This window comes from Sparus aurata, chromosome 9, assembly GCF_900880675.1.
Source record: "Sparus aurata chromosome 9, fSpaAur1.1, whole genome shotgun sequence".
In the NCBI taxonomy this organism is placed as follows: Eukaryota; Metazoa; Chordata; class Actinopteri; order Spariformes; family Sparidae; genus Sparus; species Sparus aurata.
The window spans coordinates 24,964,541-24,987,163 of record NC_044195.1 but is presented as its reverse complement, the minus strand read 5'-3'; the positions used below and the strand labels follow the sequence as shown (position 1 = coordinate 24,987,163).

Genomic DNA, 22,623 nt, shown 5'->3' with positions numbered 1-22,623 from the left:
TTTTTTTAAATGAAGACACATCATTTTTTCTATATATTTGGTTCATTCATTGAGTGGAAATCAGAAGAGCTAGGCCTACAAAACTTTTGACTCTACATTCAGTTTGATGTCACAAGTAAACAGGATTGTGCCACAGATGGATTCATTATACAAAGCTATGATATTAAAGTTAAAGTTTTATTTTATGATGAAACAAAATAGGAACACTTTCTGGCTCGTATTAGCAGCTTGGCCCTCGAGGGCAACCTGACCCAACTTGTTGTACAAGAACCGTATAAAGTTCAGTTGAGGTTTTTGTCTTGTTTAGTTGGGAGGGCAGCAGCATCCACCTGGAGACCTTCTTATCTATGAGACACCCGCAATCTTATAACATGTATGTAAAATGATAATTTTCATTCATGTTCACATATTGTTTGCTTAATGTTGTTCTTTGTCTATTTATGCCTACATTTTGACATTTTGTTACAGGCTACTGAAAAGACATTTATGGAATGGTGAATCAGGGTCCATCAGGTATTTTTGAAATATTTTTTAAGCCTTTTAAAAGCTGTCATCATGATCCAATAACCAACTTTGTGATGTTATAATTTTTAACGACCATAATCCATTTTAAATTTGGTCATTCTGACCAGGGAGGTCGAGTGTACTGTTGTGGTGTTGCACTCTGCTCTACAGGATCAGTATCAAGACATTTAGTTCCATTGTTGGAAACATAATTTTTAGCCAAACTAACAAAATAATGACACTGCAATTCAAACTGATGAGAATTCTTTGTGATTCTTTATTTCTGCACGCTGGACAAACAACCAAGAAAAGCATGTGAATGAATGTGAAGAAATGGAAAACTCAACTGAGGTTTTGTCTTTTGTGCTGGCAGCCTATGGTAATATTGGAGAGTTAAGATACCTGTATTTCAGCATAATGCTGTTATGGTACCTCTCCATATGTGTCACCAATGCATCTCTTATCATGGTCATATTTTTGGACAAGAAGTTACATGAGCCAATGTATATATTACTATGTAATTTGTTTGCAAATGAAATTGGTGCCAGCACAGCACTGTATCCTCTTGTGATGTCACAGATGTTTTCAGATACCCATGAAGTGACCCTGCCGTGGTGTTTCCTGCAAATGTGTTGTATTACAACATGTGCTTCTATTGAGTTTTGTAGTTTAGCAGCCATGGCCTATGACAGATATGTCGCTATCTGTTGTCCTTTACACTACAATATCATGATGAACACAAGACGAGTAGGTACGATCACTGTTCTTGTATGGATATATTCATTTGTTAATAGTATGTTCTCATTTTCTTTCGTAATTCAATTGAAATTTTGTGGAAATGTCATTGACAAAGTGTTTTGTGACCAGCACTTAATAATTAAACTTGCATGTTCAGTTTCAGTATTCAACAAAATATCTGACCTGCTTTATGCCTTTGTGACAATTGTTATCCCATTTAGTCTCATTTTAGTCTCGTACATGAAGATTTTGGTCGTTTGTCTGAACACCTCTGAAGAAAGCAGGCAAAAAGCTGTCACCACCTGCACACCTCAGATTATTTCCATTTCAGGCTTGTTTATTGGCCTTATTTTCCACTTTTCCGATTCAAGGTTTGATGCGGCTCTTGTGTCTGATAAAGTACGCATTTTCTTGACACTTTGTTTTCTCATTTACCAACCCATGCTCACCCCCATTGTGTATGGATTAAATCTACCAAAGATAAAACAATCATTGAAAAGATTTCTGTTTGATAGAAAATAAATATTCTTATTCATGTTGCAAGTTTCTGCTTAGAATGTTATCTCTGCTTTGTGGGAAAACCATTGTATTCATGCATTTCTACCAATTCTGCTCAAAAATTACAAATGGCATAGAATTGGTGTCAACATGGGTACAAACCACATCCTAACTGCGCCACTCTCAGAGTGAAACAAAGTAGTTTCTATCACGGGCAAAAACAAACGTGTTTCAGTACTAAGCCTTTATCGGCATAACAAAATAAAGCACAAGTGTCACTAAAGAGGTGAGGAGCTAAACCGTAGGCTTGGTGTTAACATCGGTAGAGGACCAAGAGCCCACTCCTTGCCCCCACCAAATCCTTGCAAGTCTCAGAATGCGCTAAATAATAACTTGAGGGTGCGTCTATATCAGAGGAGGCTCGTCCATAGAGGCAGAGGAGGTTGGTCCTCCTCTATTTTTGGGAGGCAAGAGGAAGATCCATTTTTTTTAAAGAAAGAGGAACTGGTTGAAATAAATCATTACCAAATCTCAGTATCATTTGTAAAATATTATATATATTATATCATTAAAAAAGTTTCTTCTTTGGAAGAAAATCCACCTAAAACGGTTGAACAGTGACAGCTGCAGACGGAGGAGACAGAGCAGTCTGTGAGAGGAGCAGGGAGCAGGAAGGTGGGGGCTAGAGGAGGACGGAGGGCTTCTGTCCTCCGTGGGAGGGATCTCCTTCCATTCACTCAATGCATTCAGGATTTTTTCATGCTGATCTATGATTGGCTAAGACACGTAAAATGACGCGCTAAGGGAGGACGTCCTCCCTTACCAATCAGCAACCAGAATACAAGATTGACAGCAGGTTGGTCCAATAACAGTTCCCAAATTTCATTCTCACATTTATACAGCCGTAAACAAAAAATACTTCCATGTACCGTATTGACCCGAATATAGTACGAGTTTGTTTTTTGTTTTTTTCGATTAAAATTATGTGAAAAAGTGGGGTCGTCTTATAATCGGGGTCTAACCGTTGACACATGCTGATAGTTGTCTGGGTCGCTACGCGACCGCAACGGCAGAGGGCGCCATCTTGTTAGAGACGTCACTGACACTGTGGCTGCGGTTATCTGTCAATCACAGCGGAGAAGAAGTGACAGGAGATGAAAAATGGAGAGACGCGGTGATTTTACGGAGCAAAGTGGATCAAGTGTGGCAAGTTAACAGACATCTGAGGCGGAGCTATGACGCTGATTTTAAGATAATGAGATCAATGCAGCGGAGGCGCCAAACAACTGTCAGCCAGCCAAAAAATATGGAGTTAGGGAGGGAAACGTCCGAAGATGGCGGGTCCAAAAAGACCGTCTGAAAACGCTAACACTAAGAGAAAAGCTTATCGTGGTCCTCTAAGTGGCCGCTTCCAAGAGATTGACAGGAAGGTGTGTGAGTTTGTTACTGAGAAACAAATTTTGGATATCAGAGTCTTTTTCTGAAGATTAGTCTTGAAAAGAGGGGTCGTCTTATTATCAGGGTCGTCCTATATTCGGGTCAATATGGTAACGTTATTTTACAGTTTTCACTGCCCGCCATGCTCGGACAAGAAATATGGAGTTTTCAGCGATATCGGAATCGGTTTCAAAGGAAATATAAGCACATTTCTGATAGAAAAAAAAACTGTTGGGAGAAATCAGAGCGAAGCAGTCAGAAAAATAATTCATAGTTTTCGTTTCGTTCGTCCTGCTGGAGGACATAACGTTAGCGGCACGACCGGGCGATTGTGATGAGTGATGTGTGTGATGTCCTGTGCTGTCGTGACGTATGTACATTGATTGCTGTGGTAGCACAGTGAGTAGAGCAGGTGACTGGGGATCAAATTCCGGAAGGGGTATACAGTGTTATTTTTTTTGTCTTGTATATTAGCCATTTAATAAAATGTTTTTTAAAGAATTCTTATAAGTCATTGTTTTATTGCTTAGTTTTCATTAAATATAAGAAAGTAGGGATAAGTAGTTGACTTGTATAAAATAACATGACACCGTGGACTGGTTTTCCTCCTGTCCTCCTCAATTTTTTCAGTCACCAGCCGCCACTGGTCTATATTCTATGGGGCGCCGATTGTAAAGTTGCACATGCTAAAATAAACAGCAACTTTTCGCCACATTTAGCATCAAACCAGGTTTAAAAAACACATGTGAATTTTTAATGTTTACTGATGTATTCTGATTCATAAGATTGTGTCCATATAGCTGTTTTCTATGTGTGCCGCAAGTTGCACATGCTAAAATAAACAACAACTTTAGCCACATTTACCAACAAACCACGTATAAAATACATGTGAATCTTTTAATGTTACTTTTGAACAGATTTATAGCAATATTTGTGAACTGTGTGATGTTTACTTCTATGTAAGAATATCATGTCAATGTTAAATCTAAATAAAAAATGTAGATCTAAATGTTAATTCTAAACGTCACAGTGCCTTAGCTGAAAACATTGGTAGGGCCATTTTGGCGGCAATACAGACTTTCAGCAAAGCGTCTGCAACATCAGCATCTGTTACAGCAACAGCTACAGCATCCACCACAGACTTCCAAGTGCTGTGGTGGTACTAAGTTGCTGGACATGCTGGCAGGCAACATGAGAGCATGGTGAGGTAACGACACTAACAATGCAGCGCAATCACTCCGTCTGACTACTCGAAGAGGACTGCAGATAGCACTAGTTCGCATCAATGAGCTTTTGTTCTTGCACTTCTGGTGACAGGGAGCGTGAATTTGCATATTAGCTAAATATTTAGTTTCACCCGTGACATTTTGTTCTAACATTTTGATTTAACATTTAGATTTAGATGTAACATTTTGATTTAACATTTAGATTTACATGTGGTTTGTTGCTAAATGTGGCGAAAAGTTGCTGTTTACTTAAGCATGCACAACTTTACAATCGGCGCCCCACACACATAAGCTCCTTTGTTGAGCTGTCTCGGGATGAGTGGACATGATAAAGACATGTATTTACCATCCATATACAAACCTTCACTCTTGCTACTAATGAAATGATGCAGTGAACAAAACTGCAAAAAGTTGACGAGGAGGACATTTTGTTGGTTTGATGTGAATGAAAATCTATCCCTGTGTTAATGGCAGGGAGATGTACTTTTATTAAATGATGAAAGGAATTCCGTAAGCTTTCTGGCTTGTACTAGAAGCTTGGATACATTTTGTCGCAGGTGACTGAAGAGACATTTATCAAATGGGATAATCATCTATCAAATGACAAATCAAACGGGTATTTCCAAAATATCTTTTAAGCAATTGAAGCATTTTAACTTTGTCCTTTTTGACCAGGGAGGTGGAGTATACTGTGGTGGTGTTGCACTCGGCTCTGCAGGATCAGAAACGAGACATTTATTTCCACTGTTGAGAACATAATTTTAGACAAAGTGTGACAATATTATGAAACTGCAATTCAAACTGATGAGATTTCTTTGTGATTATTTATTTCTGTACTCTGGACAAACAACCAAGAAAAGCATGTGAATGCCTAACACCAAGATTAATGGTATGCAGTTTTAATCTTTGGCTGAGGCATTATTGAAAAGGATAAAAGACAAGAATATTACTGAGTCAGTTTTGTTGCTCACCGTGTGGCACCCAGATTACACGAGAAAGAAATGGAGAACTCAACTGAGGTTTTCTCTTTTGTGCTGGCAGCCTATGGTAATATTGGAGAATTAAAATACCTGTATTTCTGCATGATGCTGTTATGGTACCTCTCAATATGCGTCAATAATGCAGCTGTTATCATGGTCATATTTATGGACAAAAAATTACATGAGGCGATGTATATATTACTATGTAATTTGCTTGTGAATGAAATTTTTGTCACCACAGTAGTGTATCCTCTTATGATGTCACAGATGTTTTCAGAAACCCATGAAGTGACCCTGCCGTGGTGTTTTCTGCAGATGTGTTGTCTCTCCACATGTGCTTCTATTGAGTTTTGTAGTTTAGCAGCCATGGCCTATGACAGATATGTTGCTATCTGTTTTCCTTTACACTACAATGTCATGATGGACACAAGGCGAGTAGGTACGATCACTATTGTCGTATGGATGTATTCATTTGTCAATAGTATGTTCTCATTTTCTTTAGTTGTTAGTTTGAAATTTTGTGGAAATGTCATTGACAAAGTCTTTTGTGACCGCCCCTTGATAGTTAAACTTGCATGTTCAGTTTCAGTACTCAACAAACTATCTGACCTGCTTTATGCCTTCGTCACTATTGTTATCCCATTTAGTCTCATTTTAGTCCCTTATATGAAGATTTTAGTTGTTTGTCTGAACACCTCTGAAGAAAGCAGGCAAAAAGCTGTCACCACCTGCACACCTCAGATTGTGTCAGTTTCAGGCTTGTTTATTGGCCTCATTTTTCACTTTTCTGATTCAAGGTTTGATGCGGCTCTTGTGTCAGATAAAGTACGCAGTTTCTTGACAGTGTATCTCCTCATTTACCAACCTATGCTCACCCCCATTATGTATGGATTAAACCTACCAAAGATAAAACAATCATTGAAAAGATTTCTGTTTGATAGAAAATAAATATTGTTCTTCATGTTACAAGAGTCTGTTTAGATTGTTATCTCTACTTTGTGGGAAAAACCCAAAACATATGTGTGGATATAGTGAGAGCTGACAGTAACTACAGTTGACACTACAATGTCATAAGAAACAAAAGACGAATAAGTAAGTAAGACGAGTAAGTACACTTTTCGTGTATGAATGTATCCATTTATTAACACTATGTTTGGATTTTCTCTAATTGTTCATTTGAAATTTCTTGGAAATGTCATTGACATTGTTTTGCGACCACCACTTAATAATAATGATTAAACTTGCATGTTCAGTTTTTGTACGCAACAAAATATCTGACCTGCTTTCTGCCTTTGTTACTATTGTTATCCCATTTAATCTCATTTTAGTCTCTTACATGAACATTTTGGCCATTTGTCTGAACACCTCTGAAGAAAGCAGGCAAAAAGCTGTCACCATCTGCAAACCTCAGATTGTCTCACTTTCAAGCTTGTTTATCTGCCTTATTTTTATTCTACTGATTCCAGGGTTTGATGCAGCTCTTGTGTCAGATTTAGTACAAAGTTTCTTTACACTATGTCTCCTCATTTACCAACCTATGCTCACCCCGATTATGTATGGATTTAACCTACCAAAGATAAAAACAATCATTGAAAAGATTTCTGTTCGACATATGTGTGGATAGAGTGTAAGCTGACACTCATTACAGTTTATCTCCATTTATCCATGCATTTCTGCCAATTCTGATAAAAAATTATGAAGGGCGTAGGATCGGTGTCAACATGGGTACAATCCACATCCTAAAGGCGCCACCCTCAGAGGAGAAAAATTGTAGTTTTTTTTGTAGGCAGAAAACAAACATGTTTGAGCACTGAGCCTTTATCAGTGTGACAAAACAGAGCACACAAGTCACTAAAGAGGTGAGGAGCTAACCAGTAGGTGTGGTGTTTACATTGGTAGAGGCCCAAGATCCCACTCCTTGCCCCCAACAAATCCATGCACTAGCCTCAGAAAGCGCTTAATAATAACCAAAGGGTGTGTCCATATAGCTGTTATCTCTGGCAGAAAAGCACTGGCAAGGCGCTGAAGAGAGGAAGTCCAATGAGAGAGGAAAACACTATATGAATACACTCATTTACTTAGTGCTATTTTGAAAAAGACCAGACATTATTTGTCTTTTGTGCTGGCAGCCTATGGTAATATTGATGAGTTAAAATACCTGTATTTCAGCATAATAATGTTATGGTACCTCTCTATATGTGTCAATTATGCAGCCGTTATCATTGTCATATATGTGGACAAAAAGTTACATGAGTCAATGTATATATTACGATGTAATTTGCTTTCGAATCAAATTGGCGCCAGCACAGTAGTGTATCTTCTTGTGATATCACACATTTTTTTAGACACCCATGAAGTGACCCCCCCATGTTGTTTTCTGCAGATGTGTTGTCTCTCCACGTGTTTCTATTGAGTTTTGTAGTTTAGCAGCCATGGCCTACAACAGATATGTTGCTATCTGTTGTCCATTACAAAAGTGGTCCACAGCCCTGTGGTTGGGGACCACTTTTGTAAAGGACAACAGATAGCAACACGGTACCGGTCCATGGGTCGTTTGGTACCGGGCCACAGAGAAAGAATAAAAGCGTTATTTTATTTCCGTTATAATGATGATAATACCTGGAAAGTTGTTTTATTTTGAAAAACGGATTCTCTTTTAACAACATCCATCTGTTCCTCTTGGCGCGCTTGACTCGTACCTGCTTCAGTCACGGTATACCCTAAAAAATAAGCCCTCAAGCCAGCTGAGATCAGTGGAAAACAAACGTCTTCGGAGAGCTACTTTGCAAAGAAAAAAGGAAAAGGCCCAATGATGAGATGGAAGAAGAGGGAGATGGACAACTGTATTGAAGTTGGCTGATAAAGTGGCTGAACTGCAGCTGCGGGGACAGCGAGTGGACAACTGCTGGAGACTGCAAATGACGGTGGCCTTAAAGTATGTTACCTTAGTAAGTTACTTTCAGTACTCTCTGACCTGCTTTATGCCTTTGTCACTATTTTTATCCCATTTAGTCTCAAGATTGTGGTTGTTTGTCTGAACACCTCTTAAGAAAGCAGGCAAAAAGCTGTCACCACCTGCACACCTCAGATTGTCTCAGTTTCAGGCTTGTTTATCGGCCTCATTTTTCACTTTTCTGATTCAAGGTTTGATGCGGCTCTTGTGTCGGATAAAGTATGCAGTTTCTTGACAGTGTGTCTCCTCATTTACCAACCTATGCTCAGCCCCATTATGTCTGGATTAAGTCTGCCAAGGATAAAACAATCATTGAAAAGATTTCTGTTCGATAGAAAATCCATATTCTTCTTCATGTTGCAAGAGTCTGTTTAGATTGTTATCTCTGCTCTGTTGGAAAAACCCAACATCATATGTGTGGATAAAGTGAGAGCTGACAGTCACTACAGTTTACACTACAATGTCATAAGAAACACCACTTTGACCACCACTCAAAAATAATGATTAAACTCTCAAGTACAGTTTCTGTACGCAACAAAATTTCTGACCTGCCTCATGCCTTTGTGACTACTATATAAATGCTAATAGTAAAATCTAAATGTCAGAGGTGAAACTAACTATTTAACTTATATGCAAATTCACACTGCATGTCACTGGAAGTACCAGAATAAATGACAAACAAAAATGCAGCCACTGTTCTCTTTCAACGTTCGCTTCCCCTTAGCAAAAAGTAGAATACTTGAAGTTCATTTTATTAAGTATGCTTGAGTATAAGTATAAGTATAGCAAGTATACTATGGACCATGTACTTGTAGCATACTAGAAAGTATACTAATTTAATACTTCTTCGGACTAAATTGGAACATTTTAAGTTTATAAAAGTATACTTTAAGTATACTTTATAAGGTCATTTTAAGTTTACAGAAGTACACTTTCAAGTATACAACAAGTAAACTCATCTATATACTACTAGTGTACTAAGTATATACTTCTAGTCCACATTTTAGTTTATTAACATGTAAGTTTATAAGAGGGATAATACCTAAATGCAAATGTGTGTAGTGAAAAACATCTTTATTCTGTTAACTTAAAAAAGTACAAGTCAATGACTTGATCTTAATCTGCACTTAGATCCAGATTTACTAAATATTGGTACTTGTAATTTGGCGAGCTCTAGTCTGAAATTCATCATTTATTACCACACATACTCACAGCTTAACAGGCGGGAAGTCTCTCCCGGAAAACACCCCTTCACTCACGGTGCCAACATTTTTATCATCTTTGTTAATTCAACACAATTTATCCACAGAACAAGGATGTGAATTAACCCGCAACCGTCTTACACATCATCTTATTCACAAACACATTCAAGAACCATAATTACACCAACAACAATAGAATACCCAAGAGTCTTTGCGCCACAGTCCACAAGGGGCGTTACACTATACTGAAGTGCAAGTATAAGCTTTAGTATAAGTGTAAGTCTAAGTATTAATGTACTTAGTCTTAGATTATTCTTTATACTTTTCAGTATAAGCCAAGTATACTTCACTATACTTTTCTTAAGTATATAAAATATAGTATATAAAAAGTACACTTCAAGTATACTGCCTCAGTTTTAGTATAAAATAAGTATACTTGTTGTACACTTGAATAAACTACTTTTTGCTAAGGGTCAGTATGTCACTATGGGACACACTCCCTAAGCTTGTCCCCAAAAGCTATTTTCCACTACGCCAGTCTTGACTGGCCGACTGACATGATCCACTCCCTGGAGGAGGGACTTCTTCCTCCTTATAACAGTGGGGCGCAACGTCATCTATTCAGTCTTAAACCTCTTCTTGCTCCCAGAAGCAAGCTCTCAGACAGCAGGTGTACCTGGACTAGCAATACAGTTCACAGAGCGAGCTAACCACTCGGTCGCCAAACGCTATGTTACCTGAAGCTGATAATTTATCTGAGTGCAACAGCTAGACTGCCTTCAAACAGTGGCTGCTTCCGTCTTTTACGGAGCTAACAGAATTTTGGAGTTGCTTTCATCCTTTACGGAGCTAACAGAATGTTGGAGTTGGTACCTTGCCTCATTATTGCGCCTGCAAGGATGTGTGTGTGCGGCAACAAAATTTCGGAAGCAGACACTCACTCTGTGCTGCGTGCCTTAGTGTGGCAAAATGGTCATTTCCTCCCTTCCTATATGCCCTCTTATAAGGTCACTGGTGTTGCAGAATAAATCTCCTCTCTTCTTTCTGAGTTACGTGCCATCGGGCTGTAGGCATGAACTCAATCACCTTGATTGCGGGGCGGTGCTGCGCCGACCTATATGTAGGTGTGCGCTTTCCTCATCAGATGTGTGTGCTTCCCTGTCATATGGAGCCTGGTTTCCGTGTTGGCGGCATGGTCTGGTGTGGCGTGGTTGTTTCAGAGACTGGGTGACGGATCGAGCTTCCTCACTGTAATCCCAAGGTAAACCTCTCTGCCATTCTTGTTACGTCGGCACATTTTCGGTGTTGTTGGCATTATATCGGCATGCGTTTTCTTGCTTCGCAGTGGAGCTGGCCTGTCTGCTGGCTGGAGAGTGTGTGTTGGGAACGTGTGGCCCAGAGCCCATGCGTAACGGCCTGTGCGTAACGGCCCGTGTGCGCTCTGTGTTGCTTTGCTGAGGTAGGCCTGCCGTAGTTATGCTGTCTGTTATCCACAAATGAAATAACGTGGTGGCTCTGATTGCAGCGAGAGCTGCTGCACTTCATCCTCTGTGTCTCTCACTCCCGTGACGGGGCTGCTGCATGGGAAACCTTCCGGTATGTACTCAAATTTACTTTCCTCCTAGGGCTTCAAGTGCAATTTTTGTTATAATTCAGTTGTGTTTGTGCACTTGTAGGCCAAGCTGTACACCTCGGCAGGTGATTTATCTCCAACCCTAAGCCGTCTGCTCGCCAGGGATCCCCGCTGTTCTGTCTGCGCTGTTCTGCCTGCATTGTCTGTCCACGCTGCTCTACTCTGAGCATAATTAAAGGAGCATTTAGTATTTTTATTACATAGATCATGAGCGTTGGGTTGTTTGTATAACATAATTTCATTTATTTTTCATTCTTTTTGTTGTAACTCTCAGTGTTTAGTTCATTTATATTTTCCTTATTTCATTATTCATTTAGCCTATTGGTCGTGGTGTCTTTGTGATGTGCCAGTTAACCCAGTTCTGACATCTTGGCCCTGTTGAGTGGGTTGGTGCTCTTTAAAGCCAGTGTGTCGGTTTGCGCCATGCCCCCCCCCTTTCATGACTTGATTTTATTAACGTTTGTTGTTTTTCTTTTATCAAACAGGAGCTGTTGGGCCCGAGCGAGTGGCACTGATTTCTTTGGTGGTGGTCCCCTTCACTTCCTTTTTCGGTGGCGTGCAGCGTGGTGTGATCCGATGGTGTGGGTTTTCATGTTTGGTGTGTCTCATTGGACCCCTTCCCCGCTTTCAGCTAGTCACTTCGCTGGGAGGCCCAAAGCCCTGTGTATTTTTCATTTTGAGTATACATTTTAGAGGAGGTTTTGTGGCCAAAATAACTGTGCAATATTGAGCCAAAAGGGTGACTGTGCAATAAAATTCACAAAATTACTCCCACCAGGCCGTATATAATACTTTTAAAAGAAGTGTGTTCATTAAAAAAAGAGAAATATTAAATAAATTTGTCTATTTTTGGAAGCACGTCTCTGAACAGTGATTTCGAACCTGTGACCTTGTTGTCTGTGTTATATCAAAGTGGCTGTACCCACGTAAACTATTTCCTGGGGGTGAAATTCCCCTAGGTGGCGTTGTTGGACTCAAATAACTTTGAAGTTAACTTAATCAACTTAAAACATAGACCTCTCGCCGCTTTGCCACATTAGGCTGCAACATGCCTAAGCAGCGTTAGTATCCCTGGCTTCTTGTGAGCATTCCCTTCCCCCTGAAATCATGTATACCCTTTCTGGATCAGGCTGCTCTGAACTGAAACATGTCCAAGTGCAAGTTCAAGATGTTGACGCACACAGCCTGATACGATTTGTGCAGCCAGGCGATGGGTTCATATCCATAGACCTGAAGGACACATACTGTCACATACCTATCTTGAGTTTTACTGAAGCCCAACCCCATGTTTGTGCCCAAGGTTTTTAACCCAGCACTTTCATACTGCTCTATTGAGCTGTCATTGTTCTATCCTCCTCCTTTCTCCTTGCAGGAGCACGAACGCCTGAACTTGCTCTACACGGTGCGCGCATTACGTGTATATTTTGACTAGATGGCTGTATTCAGGAAATCGGAGCAGCTTTTCGTGTCATGTGCCACGTTACACTTGGGAAAGCCTCTTACGTAACAGTGTTTGTCACACTGGATTGTGGAGGCTCTTGCCTTGGCCTATGATAGCAAGGGGTTGCGACCCCTTGCAGGGCTGCACACCCATTCCACTTGTGGTATAGCTGCATCATGGGCACTGTTTCAGGGTGTTTCTGTTGAGGATATATATGCGGCTGCCAGCTGGGCTACGCCTCACAATTTCTCTAGATTCTATATATCAGATGTTACTGCACCAACACTGTCTCACAAAGTTTTGCTCATGGGTTCAGCAGCTAATATGCCTGTCTAATTGGCGGTGTATTAATGACTGGTCTTCGAGCTTGCCTGGCAATACGAGAGTCTCTATATCCAGTGAGATACCAAAACGAATGTTGAAAGAGAAATTTATTTCAAGAAATTAACCCTGGTTCTCTGAAACATGAGTGAGGTATCTCACTAGACCACCCTCCTTGCCTGGAGCAAAGAAGAGGCGTGCTTGCTCAGACTGAATAGATGACATTACGCCTGGCTTTTATAAGGAGGAGGAAAGCCCTTCTCCAGGGAGCGGAAGTCACGTCTGTCTGCCAGTCAAGTTTTACGGGGGGAAGTTCACTGAAGTCTCGGTCTGGAGGGCTGACCATGATTTATTTTCATCAAAAACCCTCGTTGAGTTAAAGTTTTTTGCCGGTGACAGATGCTGTTTTTCGGGCAGAAATGTGATGAAGAGCCTGTAGGACGGGCAGGAGGAGCTCTCCATGTATATCTGCGGTAATTTTTTCCTCATATAAGTTGCCAAAGACAGTAACAGTTACAACATTACTTTTGTTTGGTTATGTAACATTGCTTTATCGGACAATTCTCTGTATTAAGGACTCGTGTAGTTAATGACGGTCCGATCGACAGCCCTCGATACGCGAAGCCGGCTTATTCGTTCACACTGGTTCGGTTCTCCAATAATACTACCTCCAGAGGCGTATCAGGGCCGGAGCGAAATTTCACCCCTTGCCGCCTCTGAGAGATTCACACTGAGATGGAGGCGGGGAATTGGCGTACTAAAGACAAACCCAAAAGCCAGTGTGAATGGGGCTACTGAGATACCTCACTCATGTTTCAGAGAACCGGGGATCATTACTTGACCGAATATTACAGCAAAAGCTACAGCATCCACCACAGACTTCCGAGTGCTGTGTTGGTGCTAAGTTGCTGGACATGCTGACAGGCAACATGTGAGCACGGTGAGGTAGCTTGACTAACACTGCCATGCAGTCACTCTGTCTGACTACCAAAAGAGGACCGTGGATAGCGCTAGTTCACGTCAATGAGCCTTTCTTCTGGTACTTCCAGTGACAGGCAGTTTGAATTTGTAGTGTGCATAGTGGCTAAATATTTAGTTTCACCCATGACATTTAGATTTAACATTTAGATTTAGATTTAACATTTTTATTGAGATTTAACATTTAATATGTACATTTAGATTTAACATTGAACATTAACATAAAAAAACTGAATTTTTCTTTTAAACATGGTTTGTTGCTAAATGTGGCGTAAAGTTGCTGTTTATTTGAGCATGAGCAACTTTACAATCAGCGCCCTATACACATGAACTTCTTTGTTGTGCTGTCTCGGGACGAGTGGACATGCTAAGGACATGTATATACCGTCCATGTGCAAACCTTCACTCTTGCTACTAGTGATCTAGTGATGCAGTGATCAAAATTGCAAAACATTCACTTAACTTTGTTATTAAAGTTGAAAAGGAGGGATATTTCTGTTGGTGTGATATGAATGAAAATCTATCCTGATTTTAATTACATTATTTTAATATAGTTTTATTTTAGAATAAAAGGTAATGAATATAGTGAATGGGAAAACTTTCCAGCTCATATTTTAAGCTTGGCCCTCGAGGGCACCCTGACCCAACCCGTTGTACACGAACTGTAGAAAGTTCAGTGGAGGTTTTTGTCTTGTTAAGTTGGGAGGGCAGCATCATCCACCTGGAGACCTTCATATCTACGAGACACCAGCAATCTTGTATCATGTGTGTAAAAAGGTCATTTTCATTTATGGTCACATACTGTATGCTTAATGTTGTTCTTTGTCTACTTATGCCTACATGTTGACATTTTTTTTTATAGGTGACTAAAGAGACATTTATCAAATGGGATGAAAAGAAGAAATCAGATTCCAACGGGTACTTTTAAATATATTTTCTAAACATTTTAACATAATCCAATAACCAACTAAATTATGTTATAATTCTAAATGACTATAACTCATTTAACTTTGTTCATTTTGACCGGAGAGGTAGAGTAAACTTTTGGTGTTGCACTCAGTATTGGGACATTTAGTTCCGTTGTTGGAAACATAGCTTTAGACAAACTCTAACAAAATTATAAAACTACAATTCAAACTGATGAGATTTCTTTGTGATTTCTTATGTCTGTATTCTGGACAAACAACTAAGAAAAGCATGTTAATGTCTTGCTAAGGCATTATTCAAAAGGATAAAAGATAACAATATTACTGAGTCCCTTTTGTTGCTAATCTCACCGTGTGGCACCCACATTACACAAGAAAGAAATGGAGAACTCAACTGAGGTTGTGTCTTTTGTGCTGGCAGCCTATGGTAATATTGGAGAGTTAAAATACCTGTATTTCAGCATAATGTTGTTATGGTACCTCTCCATATGTGTCAATAATGCAGCAGTAATCATGGTCATATTTTTGGACAAAAGGTTGCATGAGCCGATGTATATATTACTATGTAATTTGCTTGCGAATGAAATTTTTGCCACCACAGTAGTGTATCCTCTTATGATGTCACAAATGTTTTCAGATACCCATGAAGTGACCCTGCCTTGGTGTTTTCTGCAGATGTGTTGTCTCTCCACATGTGCTTCTATTGAGTTCTGTAGTTTAGCAGCCATGGCCTATGACAGATATGTCGCTATCTGTTGTCCTTTACACTACAATGTCATGATGAACACAAGACGAGTAGGTACGATCACTGTTGTTGTATGGATGTATCCATTTTTTAACACTATGTTGTCATTTTCTCTCATCGTTCATTTGAAATTTTGTGGAAATGTCATTGAAAAATTGTTTTGTGACCACCACTTAGTAATAATAATCAAACTTGCATGTTCAGTTTCAGTACTTAACAAACTATCTGACCTGCTTTATGCCTTTATGACTATTGTTATCCCATTTAGTCTCATTTTAGTCTCTTACATGAAGATTTTGGTCGTTTGTCTAAACACCTCTGAAGAAAGCAGGCAAAAAGCTGTCACCACCTGCACACCTCAGATTGTCTCACTTTCAGGCTTGTTTATCGGCCTCATTTTTTACTCTACTGATTTCAGTTCGGATGCAGGTCTTATGTCAGATAGAGAGCGAAGTTTCCTTATACTGTGTCTTCTCATTTACCAACCCATGCTCACCCCAATTATGTATGGCTTTAACCTACCAAAGATAAAAAAATCATTGAAAAGATTTCTGTTTGATAGAAAATAAATATTCTTCTTCATGTTGCAAGAGTCTATTTAGATGTTAACTCTGCTCTGTGGGTAAAACCCAACATCATATATGTGTATTTATGCATTTCTGCCAATTCTGCTAAAAAATTACCAACGATTGGTGTCAACATTAGTTGTCTTTGTGTTATTATGGGCAAAAAAAAACATGTTTGAGCACTGAGCCTTCATCAGCATGATAATACAAAGCACACGTGTCACTAAATAGGTGAAGAGCTAACTCGTAGGTGTGGTGTTAACATCGTAAGAGACCCAAGAACCAATTCCTTACCCCAACAAATCCATGCAATAGCCTCACAAAGGCTTAATAATAACAAAACGGCGTGTCCATATAGCTGATTTCTCTGGCAGAAAACACTGGCCAGGCACTGAAGAGAGGAAGTCCAATGAGAGAGAAAAATGCTATATGAATACACCCATTTACTCTTAAGGGCAATTTTGTAAAAGACCAGCTCATAAGACAGCCAACTTCAACTAGCTCCAACCCTGTGACATTATTTACTTGCCATAAAGTGAAATTAAGCCTGTCTGCTTTATTTGACCTCATTCCACAATGTATGCCTGACCCTTGCTATTTTGTGTGTGTACACGTACACGTACACATGTTTGCTAAACCCTTGACTCTGCCTCATATAGCACCACTGACCAGCTAGCTTTTCATCAGAGCGAATGATCACCAGTAGGTTTCATATGATCACTTTACCAAGAACAACATGTCCTCAGCAAAAAAGCACAAGGCTGTCCTGGAGCACCACCAGTTCAAATCTGACTGGACTGATCACTTTTGTTTCATTTTACCAGACTGCACCAATGCTGAACCAACAAGAATGCGGGCCATATTTGTCAGCAAAGTTGAATAAGCATAGGAATGAGTGCAGATTTTTACTATCAGCAACATTTGTTTTGTTTTAAACTAAGACACATCATTTTTTTCTCTGTATTTGTTCATCCATTGTGTGGAAATCAGAAGAGCTCCGCCTACAAAACTACATTCAGTTTGATGTCACATGTAAATATGTGCAAAAGATGGATTTATTACACAAAGTTTAATGACCACACAGTATTAAAATTAACATGGAGAGAAATTTCTGTTGGTGTGATATGGATGAAAATGTATTTCCCTATGTTAATCACAGGGAAATATATTTTTATTTTATGATGAAAGGTAATAGGAAAACTTTTTGGCTCGTATTAGCAGCTTGGTCCTCAAGGGCTACCTGACCAAACTCATCGTACAACAACTGTATAAAGTTCACTGGAGGTTTTTGTCTTGTTCAGTTGGGAGGGAAGCAGCACCCACCTGGAGAGCTTCATATCTTTGAGACATCAGCAATCTTGTATGATGTGTGTAAAATGGTCATTTTCATTTATGTTCACATACTGTTTGCTTAATGTTGTCATTTGCCTACGTATGCCTACAATTTGACATCTTGCTGTAGGCAACTGAAAAGACATTTATCAAATGGGATGAAAAGAAAGAAATCAGATTCCAAGGGATACATTTTAATGTATTTTTTAAGCTATCTGAAAGATCTCATTATATCCCATAACCAACTAAATGATGTTATCATTTTTAATGACCACAATCCATTGAACTTCATTTCATTTTCACCAGAGAGGTGGAGTAAACTGTTGTGGTGTTGCACTCTGCTCTGCAGGATCAGTAATGAGACATTTAGTTCCATTGTTGACAACATAATTTTAAACAAACTATAACACAATTATGAAACTACAATACAAGCTGATGAGATTTCTTTGTGATTCCGTATTTCTGTACTCTGACCAAACAACCAAGAATAGCATGTAATGTGTTGCTAAGGCATTATCCAAAAGGATAAAAGACAACAATGAAATGTAAATGTAAACAACAATATAACTGAGTCAGTTTTGTTGCTAATCTCACCTTGTGGCACTCACTTTACACAAGAAAGAAATGGAAAACTCAACTGAGGTTTTGTATTTTGTGCTGGCAGCCTATGGTAATATTGGAGAGTTAAAATACCTGTATTTCAGCATAATGCTGTTATGGTACCTCTCCATATGTGTAAATAACGCAGTTGTTATCATGGTCATATTTTTGGACAAAAAGTTACATTAGCCAATGTATATATTACTATGTAATTTGCTTGCGAATGAAATTTTTGCCACCACCTTAGTGTATCCTCTTATGATGTCACAGATGTTTTCAGACACCCATGAATTGACCCTGCCGTGGTGTTTTCTGCAGATGTTTTGTCTTACCACATCTGCTTCTATTGAGTTTTGTAGTTTAGCAGCCATGGCCTATGACAGATATGTTGCTATCTGTTTTCCTTTACATTACAATGTCATAATGAATACAAGACGAGTAGGTACGATCACTGTTGTTGTATGGATGTATTCATTTGTTAATAGTATGTTTTCCTTTTCGTTAGTTGTTGGTTTGAAATTTTGTGGAAATGTCATTGACAAAGTCTTTTGTGACCGCCACTTGATAATTAAACTTGCATGTTCAGTTTCAGTACTCAACAAACTATCTGACCTGCTTTATGCTTTTGTGACTATTGTAATCCCATTTAGTCTCATTTTAGTCTCTTACATGAAAATTTTGGTTGTTTGTCTGAATACCTCTGAAGAAAGCAGGCAAAAAGCTGTCACCACCTGCACACCTCAGATTGTCTCAGTTTCAGGCTTGTTTATCGGCCTCATTTTTCACTTTTCTGATTCCAGGTTTGATGCGGCTCTTGTGTCTGATAAAGTAAGCAGTTTCTTGACAGTGTGTCTTCTCATTTACCAACCTATGCTCACCCCCATTATGTATGGATTAAACCTACCAAAGATAAAACAATCATTGAAAAGATTTCTGTTTGATAGAAAATAAAGGTTCGTCTTCATGTTCTAAGAGTCTTTTTAGATTGTAATTCCTGTCCTGTGGGAAAAATCCAACATCATATGTGGGGATAGAGTGTGAGCTGACACTCATTACAGTTTGTCTCCATTGTATTCATGCATGTCTGCCAATTCTGCTCAAAAACTACCAAGGGCGTAGAATTGGTGTCAACATGGGTACAACCCACATCCTAACTGCCACTCTAAGAGGGAAAAATTCATAGTTTGTATTATGGGCAAAAAAACAAACTTGTTTCAGCACAACTCTGACTTTATCAGTGTGACAAATTATAGCACAGGTGTCACTAAAGCGGTGAGAAGCTAACCCATGGGTGTGGTGCCAACATTGGGAGAGGCCCAAGAACCCACTGCTTCCCCCAACATATCCATGCAATAGGCTCAGAAAGCACAAAAAAATAATTTAAGGTTGTGTCCAAATAGCTGTTTTCTATGAGCGCGGATTGTTAAGTTGCGCATGCTTAGATAAACTTTGTTTACTTCTATGTAAGAATATAATGTCAATGTTAAATCTAAATAAAAAAATCTAGATCTAAATCTAAATGTTATAGCCAGATAAGTCAATTGAGAACCTGTTCTTATTTGCAATGACGACCTGTAATTAGTTACTGCCAGCATTTTCAGCAACTGTAGTTTTCAATAAGCCACAGTTGCCTACCATCACCTCTCTACCAGCAGTATTGTTTTTTAACCGGTTTAATGGTTTATAAACTTTAAATAAATATAACAAAAGAAGCAACACAACGTGATTGCTTAGCTATCGTAGTATCCAAAAGTGTTATTATACAAAGTAAATAACTGCTTCCTTTATGTTACATTGCTTATAGTTTCTTTACTATCTTTTACTTGTTAACATGAAAATTACATATCAAACAATCAAACACACATAACAGTTAGTAAAGATTTTTTATTGTTAGAAACATTTGTAAACATGCCAACATGTATGAAATAATAATAATAATAATGAGAAGAAGAAGAAGAAGATATCTGAAGTGGAACAGTTGAACTTTACATATTAACTTCAATATCAATATGAAAATGATAACAAATGAAGTATCTAGTTGCCATGGATGTGAACATTCAGTGCTGACTTTATACTGAATTGTGTCCAGCCAATATAGCCTACAGAAGCGTTGTAAGCTGTTGCTGGTGCTTTCTGGGGCGGAGAGTATGGAAGCAAATTTGTACCATAATTCAAATTAAAATGCATTTACAGAAATGCTTTTTCATTTTAAGAATGTAGCTGCATTTTTTGACTCATAAATAAAATTAGTAATAAATCATCCAAATTGCATTTTCATTTTCTTCTTCGAGACTGCTCATTTTGTAACTTAATTCAAATGATAAAGAAAAGGACATTTAAGATTTAATATTCAAAAGATGGCCCAGCAAATAGGTACCAAAATTCAATTTGAAATGTCAAATTTGAAAATTAAAATGCATTAGCAGAAATGCTTTTTCATTTCAAAGTCAGAGCTGCATTTTTTGACTCATAAATAAAATGGTTACACCCGCCTTTCCGAAACCCCGCTGTTCCGAACATAGACTTCAATTCATCGTAATGGCGGGGTTTCCCTTTTTTTCAAAGACCCCGCTATTCCGAAAAGTCTATTGGGGAAACCACTCCATTCCGAAACCCCCCCACTCCGAACGGACTCAATCAGAAAGGAAACGGAGGCTGCGCATTTATCCTTTTTTTCTTTGTGGGTTCAAACGGATCATGTGGCTGATTAACCGCCAAACAAGCCTACTTCATATTAATGACATAACGCTCATTATGCTTCAGCTGGACAAATGGCTATGTTGAATTGAAATTACTTTATCATGCTAAATATCCGAAATTGTATGAAAATTGCTCCAATGCGTTATACCGATCTTCGTGTATATTCAGACACAGCCTGATATGGGTTCTGAGCAAAGGAATGTCTGTTTTCTCCCCCGGTCTGTTGTCAGCAGGAGCGAGGGCTGCAGGCTCGCACCTGGGTGAAGTGGGCTCAAGCCAGAGTTCAGCCGGGCTCGAGCCGAGCGGGGAGAGAAAAAATGTGTATTTCTTTTGCTCTGTGGGAGATCTCCCACAACAGAGTGGATGAGAAAGCAAGGGGACAGATCTGCCCAGCAAACATCAGAACGCAGAGTGCAGCCTTTGTCTGTCACCTGGTTCAGCACCCTGGACAGCTGCCTGCGTAACTGGATGTGGGAATTTGATGCATTTGAAGCCGCGACATTTGGTCAAAAACGTCATATATAATAACATGGTTTCGAGTCGTAAACAGTTCTGTAAGTGTGAGAAATAACAATCAATTAGGCTATTAGTGTTAGTCCTTCTTCATATAAAGTTGTGTTACAGTCGCACAGCTGGAGATGCTAACAAAGTCAGAGACAAGAGAGAAAATGTATGAAATCCCGCGAGATGATGTGCGGTCAATATGACCGCTTATGGCTGAAATAGGTAAAACAAATCATATTTTCTTTTCCTTTTGTGTAATTTATATAAAAACTATTCTCAATTAAAATACAGACACTTTTAGAAAAATGGTTAGAAGTCTGTAATGTTTGCATTTTGTTTACATCGCAGATTGATAACTTAATTGTGATAATGTTCAAAGTTATCATTATTATTATCATTATTATTATTATTATTTACTGTGCTAGGTATTCTTTTCGTGGTTCTTGGTGCTTGGAGCAATATTGTTGTTGTGGCATTCATGCCAATAAAGCGAATTTGAAATGAATTGAATTAATAAACCTTTAGATTCTTGCCTATAGACTGATAAGTGTTGTGTTTACAAATGAGCAATACATCCAGATTTCTTGAGATTTGTACTGTCAATGGGAATTTAAATTGAAATGTCAGACGATGTTTTCTTCATGGAAATTATTTTTCGGGCAAACAATTATAAGAGAGAGAGGGAGCGCGGACGGGGGATCCGTTGTGTGACAGCGGAGCGGATGGTCAGCAGCTGGATTTTGCACGCACGGTCAGTATTAGTAGGTGTTTAAGGTTTATTACGTTTGCGGACATTATTACATTTAATGTAAGCGTGGAGCGTGGCTTCCCCGTGCACACCCCCTCCTACTCAGAGTAGGAGGGGGTGTTACAATAAACAATAAACACTCCATGCATCCAGCTACAGCCTCCTGTCCGCGTCTGGGTCTCACCTTTGCTAAAGACACCTAACATTAACAGATCAAAACAGAGTAAACGGCAGCTATCCGACATCAGATCCACGCTCCTGCCTGCCCCAGCCAGCCCCCACACACCGGCCTGTCGCCTGCGCAGCCGTGCGGAAGGGGATAGGAGAGACCCCGGCGCTGCTGCAGAGGAGCCGTGGACTGCGATGACTCTGAGCAGCATGTGAATTACAATATAATCTAATTCTCGCCTTTCCCCCGATGATCTGAATAAGTCGCTAAATTTGTCGCTAGTCGCTTTTTCGAAATAATGTCGCTTAGACGGACTGAAAAGTCGCTAAGTCTAGCGAGACAGTCGCCATGTTGGCAACACTGAAGAAGAGAGGCCGCTGACGTCACTCTCCTGCGCCGCTTGGGATTGCGAATTCAAATTG

The 22,623-nt window shown here is 39.3% G+C and overlaps 4 protein-coding genes and 1 long non-coding RNA gene across 5 annotated transcripts; all 5 read left to right on the top strand.

Moving 5' to 3' along the window:
- Nucleotides 1–837: 837 nt before the first annotated feature.
- On the top strand, nucleotides 838–1,764 carry LOC115588793 (olfactory receptor 11A1-like). The gene has a single exon (XM_030429582.1). The coding sequence runs from the start codon at nucleotides 838–840 to the stop codon at nucleotides 1,762–1,764; it is 927 nt and encodes a 308-aa protein (XP_030285442.1).
- A 3,640-nt stretch (nucleotides 1,765–5,404) lies between these two features.
- On the top strand, nucleotides 5,405–6,331 carry LOC115588627 (olfactory receptor 11A1-like). Its single transcript, XM_030429333.1, has one exon. The coding sequence runs from the start codon at nucleotides 5,405–5,407 to the stop codon at nucleotides 6,329–6,331; it is 927 nt and encodes a 308-aa protein (XP_030285193.1).
- Nucleotides 6,332–10,453: 4,122 nt separating this feature from the next.
- On the top strand, nucleotides 10,454–11,374 carry LOC115588540 (uncharacterized). Its single transcript, XR_003985378.1, has 3 exons — nucleotides 10,454–10,799; nucleotides 10,884–11,134; nucleotides 11,215–11,374. It is a non-coding gene; the product is annotated as an uncharacterized LOC115588540 (long non-coding RNA).
- Nucleotides 11,375–15,218: 3,844 nt separating this feature from the next.
- LOC115587695 (olfactory receptor 11A1-like) lies at nucleotides 15,219–16,151 on the top strand. Its single transcript, XM_030427635.1, has one exon. It carries the CDS (start codon nucleotides 15,219–15,221, stop codon nucleotides 16,149–16,151), a length of 933 nt encoding a protein of 310 aa, XP_030283495.1.
- Nucleotides 16,152–18,104: 1,953 nt separating this feature from the next.
- LOC115588488 (olfactory receptor 11A1-like) lies at nucleotides 18,105–19,031 on the top strand. Its single transcript, XM_030429126.1, is given in 1 exon segment — nucleotides 18,105–19,031. A coding segment is annotated over 1 exon segment (927 nt).
- Nucleotides 19,032–22,623: the final 3,592 nt, after the last annotated feature.